This window comes from Ixodes scapularis, unplaced genomic scaffold (genome assembly GCF_016920785.2).
Source record: "Ixodes scapularis isolate PalLabHiFi unplaced genomic scaffold, ASM1692078v2 PGA_scaffold0__279_contigs__length_252992795, whole genome shotgun sequence".
Lineage (NCBI taxonomy): Eukaryota > Metazoa > Arthropoda > Arachnida > Ixodida > Ixodidae > Ixodes > Ixodes scapularis.
Genome location: NW_024609835.1, coordinates 5647112 through 5655185, shown reverse-complemented (window position 1 = coordinate 5655185; position 8074 = coordinate 5647112). Strand labels below are relative to the sequence as shown.

Here is an 8074-nt window from a genome sequence, read left to right as displayed (position 1 = left end):
TCAGCGAATCTTGTTGTTAAGCCAATGGTAGTAAGTCTCTTCGGCCACTTCTCGAGGGCTCATGGGGGGCTCGTCGTAATCTCTAGAGCTGCGACTTCTGAAAAGCTTTCCAGAAAACCTAGAGACAAGGTAAGCCCAGAATTGCTGAATGACCTCGGAGAAGTCGCCTAAGGCGTTCATGACGGGGCTTCCTGGGGTTCCAGGAACCTGGACTTCGACCTTGACCTTCTTCCACGGCGTGTCTTGAGGATTGGCCAGCTTCACCGCTCTGCGAAATGGTCCTTCCATGATGATCGTCGACACTCGCTCCGGATAGTTTGTGATTATGCCATCCACACCCATTCTGAAAGAAAAAAAAAGGAGTCGACGAACCTGTTGGTTATCCAGATAAATATTGCTCCGCGTATCTTAGCAAAAACACTAGCGCAGCACTGTCAGCATGCCTACACAGTATTGCGGCTTGTTCGTTGCAAAGGAAATTGTATCGGTATGATTGCCAAAATTATACTACTGTGGTGGAGTGCTGACACATCCATGGGTGCCCCAGGCAAATATAGTTCTGGTCGGTAACAAAAATTAAGTATATGCTCGCACTGAAGGCTATCAAAGGCCGAATGTTCACGCTGGAGGTAGTGCATCTACTGAATTCTATATCTGTCCCTGACTACAGCATTGTACTACATCCTCACGTCTCGAGTCTTACCGAATCGAGCTGCGGATGGCCGAACTCAAGTCGATGGTCCAGTGATACACCTTGTCAGCGTAACTCCTGTCAGTCCTCGAGTCTCTGTAGCGGAGGGCCTCCTTGAGTCGGTTGGCAGGACGGAACAGGCTCAGGCAGTTGGACACACCGTCCCCCTGCCAGCGGTTGTGGTCGATGCCCAAATCCCCATACATCTTGGAGATCTCGTCCAATGGGTCGTTCAGGCCCACATCAAAACCTGCACGTGACGTTTGATAGAATTTGTCATTGAGGCATAAGGTGTAATCAGACTTGTACGTAACGAGTTACAAGTAACCGATTACTTGTAATGAATTACATTTTATTGTAACTTTTTAACGCTTCAATTACTTTATTTGTGTGGTAACGTTCGTTGTAATTTAATTACTATATTTTTGTACAAGTAATCAATTATATTCTTCTAAAAAGTCTGAAAATATTTTGCTGAGTATTTTTTGCGCAAAACATTGCTCTGTCTGTCCGTGCGTCACTAGTCAATGTTGCACCAACGTTGGACACTTTTGTTACCCCTAAACAACTAAAAATCAAGATACCAGAATGATTAGAATGTCAACGCGCTCAGCGTGGTTTTGACTGTCGAGCTACCGAGAGCGCCTGGCAACAGTGAAGCGCTTCGCTTCCTCGAGGACTCGGAAGTGTCAGTCGATGCACTACGCAACCACAAACTGACACGCAAAGAGTTTGTGCGCTGCAACACCGCTCTTCCCTCAAGCGCATCCGCCGAGAACGTCCTCAGCATCGCGGTAGATATCTTCACCAGGAAATATAGGAAGATGACTGACGAGACTTTCGAACGACACCTGCTTTTGAAGCTTAACAAGGTATGAATGACAAAAAAAAAATACAACTGAACCATTTTGAACATATGTATGACTGACAAACAAGAGGGACAATTAGGACAAACACAAAACTCCAAACACAGCTACCTGACTGGTGCGCGACCGAAAAAATCCGCCTGGTCCGGGTCTTGAAACCGGGGCCTCTCCTTTTCCAGTGAAGCGCTCTACCAGCTGAACTAACCAGGGGCTAGACGTCAGTAGAGCAAACAGGTTTTCTCAGCTGCCACCAGTCTGACACTAACAAGGGTGAAAGGCTTGCATTTTAAGGTTATAATAATAGTGCAATTAAACGCAAATGTGCAAGCGAGCTGGACAAGAATGACGAAAATCGCCATACTTGTCCAGCTCGATTGCACCTTTGCATTTAATTGCATTATAAATATGTATGATTTTTTATTTCGTGATAAAAAGCTAAAAAGATTTAAAGAAATCAATTACTTTCTGGTAATTTTTCAATTACTTTTGTGATGTAGTAATTGATACTGCAATCAGTTACATTTTTCAATAAAGTGATTATAATTGAAATTGGTTACTTTTTTTTAGTAGCGCGTGCAAGACTGGTTATAATATAAACATCTGCGCTAGCGAGATTCAACCCGTTTTAAAGCAATTATTACAGTGATTATATTTCTAGGAATCTTCAGGCCCCTTTAAGGTATGTTTCTGGCCTTTCATTTTCACCGCTAAATTTACCTAGGAAAATGACGTCACGACTTTATGTCACGTGACCTCCACAAAAGTTCAGTTTCCCCGCTAGATTCAGCGGGAACATTGACGTCACGTGGCTTCAAGCAATTCAGTTTTCCCGCTAAATTTAGCGGGGAAGATGGCGTTACATGCTTTGATGTCAAGAGACGTGTACAAAAATTCAGTTTTCCCGCTAGATTTATCAGAAGAACTGACGTCACATGATTCCAACACCAATTCAGTTTACCCGCTAAATTTAATGGGAAGATTGACACGAGACCAGCCTCGGCTCTTTTAGTTATGTCTGCAGCTAATCGTTTATTTAGACAACAACATGGTTGGTTCTGATTAAGTTTTTTAAATAATGTTGTGCGTGCAAAAAAAAATTAAGTAAAGTTAATTTGATAAAATGCGAGGGATAGCGGTATGTCTGCAAGACATCGAGATTACCTTGAGACTATAAATTTGCCCAGGAAACATCTCGAAACCTATATGCGTTACACAAGTCGTGTTCTTATGTGATATTACATATTCCCATTTGTTTTTTAAACACGTTCATGTGACTGAATTCACAAAGTAGACACACAGAATCTTTGTTTCCTACCTGTTGCAAGGAAACAAATGGAGGGCTACTAATGCAAATGATCAAATGTAAAGAAAGAAATAACAACTAATCGCCAGAGCTAATGCTAATTGCATTAATTAAATGACATCCCCGGCTCTTGAGTTACTACCACATCTCATATCTCCCCTACTCGTCCCGCAGTCGTGGCCGAGTGGTTAAGGCGACGAACTAGAAATCCATTAGGGTCTCCCCGCACAGGTGCGAATCCTGTCGACTGCGCAAACCTTTTTTTCTTTTTTTGTGAGCACGGACGGACGGACGGACGGACGGACGGACAAGGCTAGACCCAAAGGAGCTTCGCCCCTAATAGAGCTTACGGAATTTTATACAAATGAAACTCGACTAATGGTTCTCTTTCATCCCCAACAAGGCATAAAATGCCATGTCTGTAACACAAACAAAAAAACCTTTTTGTACATTATCGTTTGGGTTGTTATCAGCACCCTCAAATGAAAAGTTCTAAAGCTCAAAGCAACAATTTTATATCATGTGATTAGATGCATCAACTTTAAGTGATAAGTGAATTGGTCCTCACCTATTTTTTCGGCGAGTTCCGGGTCGCCGTGCTTCATAATTGTTTCCACGGCACCTTTGAATACTTCCTTGTCGGAAACGTGTCCAATCGACAAGAGCACGTTGACGGTTTTGTTGATATCGACTGGAATAAAATATAAAGTACGATAAGCACACATCCCTTCTCCATAGAATATGAATGTCAATGTCATCCACCATATAATATACAATTGTTCATCTTAAGTTCAATTGATCACTTTCGCATGGTGGTGGCATGGTGGATTCACACATTCCCACTTCAAAGAAAATATAGGTATAAATATACGCCTATAATTTGCACCAATGAACATACTTTTTTACTTCTTAAAAAAAAGTAGTATAGCGATTATAAGTTTTCGTCCCGCTTTTGTGGAAAAAGTTCAGCTAAAGCTCATACAACTTGCCGTTTTAAAGGGTAAAACAGGCTTATTGGTTAATTTAAGAAAAAAGCAGGAGAAACGCATGTATGGTTTTAATTAGTATAATACTCGAACTTGAGCCCAATACCCGAATACGGCACAAAAAATATCTCTAGTCATAAAATGCACGGAATCAAAAGATAATCTTATTTCTGTCATTGGACAAAAATGCCGGCGTGGAAGGTACATTTTACAGCGCTGCAACTTTGAGGGAAACAAAATGATGCAACATGTTTTTTTTCAAGAATTAACACAGGAGTACGGTGGGAAACTACCACTATAAATTTAAAAAAAAAACGAAGTTTTTTTTTGCTTCTTGAAATTCTTTGACTTCGTAATTCAGAACAAGGACATAACAATTTCCATCTTTGAGATAAAGCAATGATTTTACTATCATTCCAAATAAGGTATTAATAAAAATATGCGTCATAAATTGTAATATTGTATAGCTATTCAATTTGCGTAGATACAGTTCAGAAATCAAGTGGCAAAAACGTTAAAGGTGCAATGTTTGCGCATTTTTGACGAAAAATATATAACCTCCACACTGATGTACATAAATCACTCAATAGTTGTCATGATAAGTGCAAAATATTTTGAGATTTTTTTTTATAGCTGTAGTCTGCATAGTAGGTGTCACCATACATGACATAAACAAAAACTTCAAAAATCGAATATTCCGTTTTGGCGCACTCAAACTTTTTCTCTTTAAATATTATATTTTTGGAAAAATCGCTTTTTATTATGTTTCCTGCACATGTTGATTATGTAAAAGAATTAATAAAAACAAGAAATACGTCCAGACTCCCGTGCCTGATCTACTTTGAAACCACTTTCTTCATTTAAACAGTACCTAAAACCCACACCGTCGAGATATAAAAAGACAACTTTTATTTATTCTTGTTATGGAAAATATTTTTAATAACTAGACGGTGGTTTTAAAAGCGCAAAAGACTAAGAAGAGAAGAAGGGGACAGGACAGAGCGCTCTTTTAAAGCCGCAAAGAACTAAGATCTTAGTCCTTTGCGTTTCTAAAACCACCGTCTAGATGTTCAACCAACTAGTCCCCCAATTAATTCTGAAAATATATTTAACAAATTATAATATAAAACCTAAGGGTTTATATTTTTATGTTCCCTGCCCGCTTCAGACGGTGCGATTTCTCCCAGCAACTTAACGTCGCAACACCAAAAACACGGGCCGCCAAAGTTAACACACAGCAACCGGATTGCTACGATTTGCCATCGTCACAAATAAACTTTATCTTGCACTATTTATACACTCAGTTACGCCTTATAAGCGCGATTTTATATCTTTAAAATGAGTTGTAGAATACTAAATCATCTTTCTTAATTGGTCTATTCCCAACAACGACCCATTTCAAACCCGAACCAAGTCTTTAGTTGTCGTCATCACCGCCACAGGGGTATCACGCGAACATATTGCGTCTCTGATCGGCTGCTGCCGCTTCAAACGTCTCCCGAGTTGCTCATTCGTTTCGAACCGGATACGATCCGAGCAATTCGTGCCGCAGCGTCATGATCAAGGGAAAGCTAGGGAACAACTCGCCAGCAACACGGTCTGGATCTAGCCTAACCAGCTCGCGTGCAAACTTTGCTTCTTCCAATAAATCCATCCCCTGAAAAATATAAACTCGTATGTTTAGCTATAGGAGAACTATAAGACAGAAATAAGAAAATGTCCATCTACATGTTCTATATGACATTAAACATCTTACTATACCGATGAGGGTAGAACATGTTTTCCTTCGGTGCATAATTTTGGTATCATTACACAGGCTTGTACTCGTTTTTTAAAAGGTGTTGTCTTGTAAACTCTACGCGCATATGATTAAGTAAGAGCATATAAGAACAATGAAAGATTATATAAAATGATATAAGAAACCTCTTATATGTATCTTATATGAGGTTCTTATATGCTATTATATGATCTTATATGATCATATGCACTTATTGAACCCAGAAATGTTTTGTATAAATAAGATTTTTATCTAGGTTGTGCCTAGACATAGCCGTTACATTTCATTAAACGTAGGTTTAAATGAAGAGGAAGGATTAAAATTACATCCCAGGTCAAAGAATCGACGAAAATAACTTTCAGTGACGAAACGTCTGAGTAAAAAAGAAACAAACATCGGGTGTGTAAATAAACGTGCAACGTGTTTGTCATAATTACGAAAAACCCAACATTGGAATGAAATAAGGGATATTTTAAACATGGGAACTCGTGCCTGTCATGACTATATTCCGGTATACGAAATCCCGATGCATTAAACTATTTGACACGCATCGCGTCATAGAAAACCCTATAGCCAGTAATGTCTAAAGCACTTCGGCAAACAAGAATCAAGCTTAGATATAAACTTTTTTCTTGTTTTTATAAGAGCGTAAAACAAACGCCACTGTACTTCTAGGCATGACTGTGGAACAAATAAACGATCCGAGGGCTCAAGTGTATTATTCGGTGCTGAACGCGAAATGTATCTCCAAAGGAGACATCACGTTGTTAAATGTGTCCATTTTTCCAGCTTACCATTGTACCACAGGTGGTCCAGGAGCTTTTTAGCGATGTCTTTTCCCGCTTTCACTTTGCTGTCAGGAGGTAGGTCGGTAACTTTCAAGTCCAGGAATAACAAAGCCACGTGGTCCTTGTACTTTGCATCGCCTGCGAAAAACGACGGTGTTGTTCGCTATGGATTCTCGCATAAACTCATCATTTAATAAAGTGACAGCAAATGAGGATAATTAAAACCTATGAGCGGGCGTACTAGCCCAAATTCTATTATATAATTTAATGCAATTAGCATTAGCTCTGGCGATTCGTTGTTATCTCTTTTTTTTTACATTTGATCGTTTGCATTAGTGGCCCTCCATTTGTTTCCGTGCAACGGGTAGCAAACAAAGATTGTGCGTCTAGTTTGTGAATTCAGTCATATGAACGTCTTCAGAAAACAAATGGGAATGTGTAGTATCACATAAGAACACGGCTTGTGTAACACATATAGGTTTTGAGATGTTTGCTGGGCAAATCCTAAGGATTTAGTTTTAATTGGGCTATGCATTAAAAGTTCAAGCAGCCACATTGACCAGCGCTAGTGAAATACGGCATACATTTGTCTCGGCGATTCTTAGCCACACGCAGTATTGGAGCATCAGAGTTTTCCCAATGTCAGGTACCTATGCTGTGCTACTATGTCGTTACCTTTTTATGAGCAACACATTGCCCGTTTATTGCCGAAGAAATATAAATATATGGATGCTGCTTAAAAAAATTATTTCGTTGAAGGTCTCCATTTCTATTAACAGTGCTTTTACATTAACTGAAAATAGATCCACTTCTGTGACTGGGGAGGGAGGGGGGGGGGGGGGCTTTATACCAGCCAGAGTTTTCCACGCATAAATTAACAGATCGAATCAAAATCTAAAAATTGTTCTCACTGGTACTGGTGACCTTGCGGATGTACTCCAAGTAGTCCACAATGTTCTCGCGCTGGAAGCAGTTTCTGAAGCAATCGCAGGGACTGCCATGGAACGTCTGCTTCGCCGTTCCGTCGCTGCTGAACGTCACGTCGGCCTCGATGGCGTTGGCACCGAGCCTGAGGTACTGGTCCACCTCCTTGATGGAGTTCACCATGTGGGCAATGTTGAAGAACGGACGCTCGAGTTGATCCCACGACTGCGTTCCACTGGCGGCGCGGAGTATTGACTGCGTGAAAAGTATTATACAGGTTAATTAGTTAAGAAAAAAGTCGGGTGTTGATTGGGCTCAATAATACAGGTACAGAGTACGCGGACTTGATTCATTAGCGCAGCAGATTATAAGATTATAAACAATTATAACATTAGGGAAATTCGAGATGGCTCTACATGTTTTTAAGTTAAGTCGTATCGGTTTGTTCAGTTAAGAGGTTTCCAGTAAATTATATATTTTGCTTTACAAGAAAAGCATTTGCGAGAATTATTTTTTACATATGAAATGCGTTAAACTGCAAGGTGCAGCCACTTCGCATCAACATTGTTATTGCGACTTAAGACTGTGACTCTAACTTATAGATTAGGAAGGCCAATTTGTACAAACGCATAAATAAGGAGCATGTGTAAAACATTATTTTCATAGCAACACTCGAATGAAGCCTGATCTGTAAAACAAACCCAAAATTGTCTCACATTAAATTTTCAAAAAACACTTC

The 8074-nt window shown here is 39.9% G+C and overlaps 1 protein-coding gene across 1 annotated transcript; it reads right to left on the bottom strand.

Annotated features, from left to right (window-relative positions):
* On the bottom strand, nt 1–7583 carry LOC8035522 (dermonecrotic toxin SPH-like). Its single transcript, XM_029968169.4, has 5 exons — nt 7323–7583; nt 6418–6549; nt 3429–3551; nt 704–941; nt 1–343 (listed from the first exon to the last, which is right to left on the bottom strand). The coding sequence occupies exons 1-5, from the start codon at nt 7516–7518 to the stop codon at nt 1–3; spliced, it is 1032 nt and encodes a 343-aa protein (XP_029824029.3). The 5' UTR covers nt 7519–7583.
* Between the last annotated feature and the right edge of the window lie 491 nt (nt 7584–8074).

What these genes read in the sequence shown, in the direction of transcription:
- LOC8035522 (XM_029968169.4), bottom strand. Translation starts at nt 7,518, where the DNA reads ATGGTGAACTCCATCAAGGAGGTGGACCAGTACCTCAGGCTCGGTGCC. An exon ending in CCGCAAGGTCACCAGTACCA is followed by an intron (nt 6,550 to 7,322) that starts GTGAGAACAATT and finishes CGTTTTTCGCAG; the next exon opens with GCGATGCAAAGTACAAGGAC. An exon ending in GCCATCCGCAGCTCGATTCG is followed by an intron (nt 344 to 703) that starts GTAAGACTCGAG and finishes TTTTTCTTTCAG; the next exon opens with AATGGGTGTGGATGGCATAA.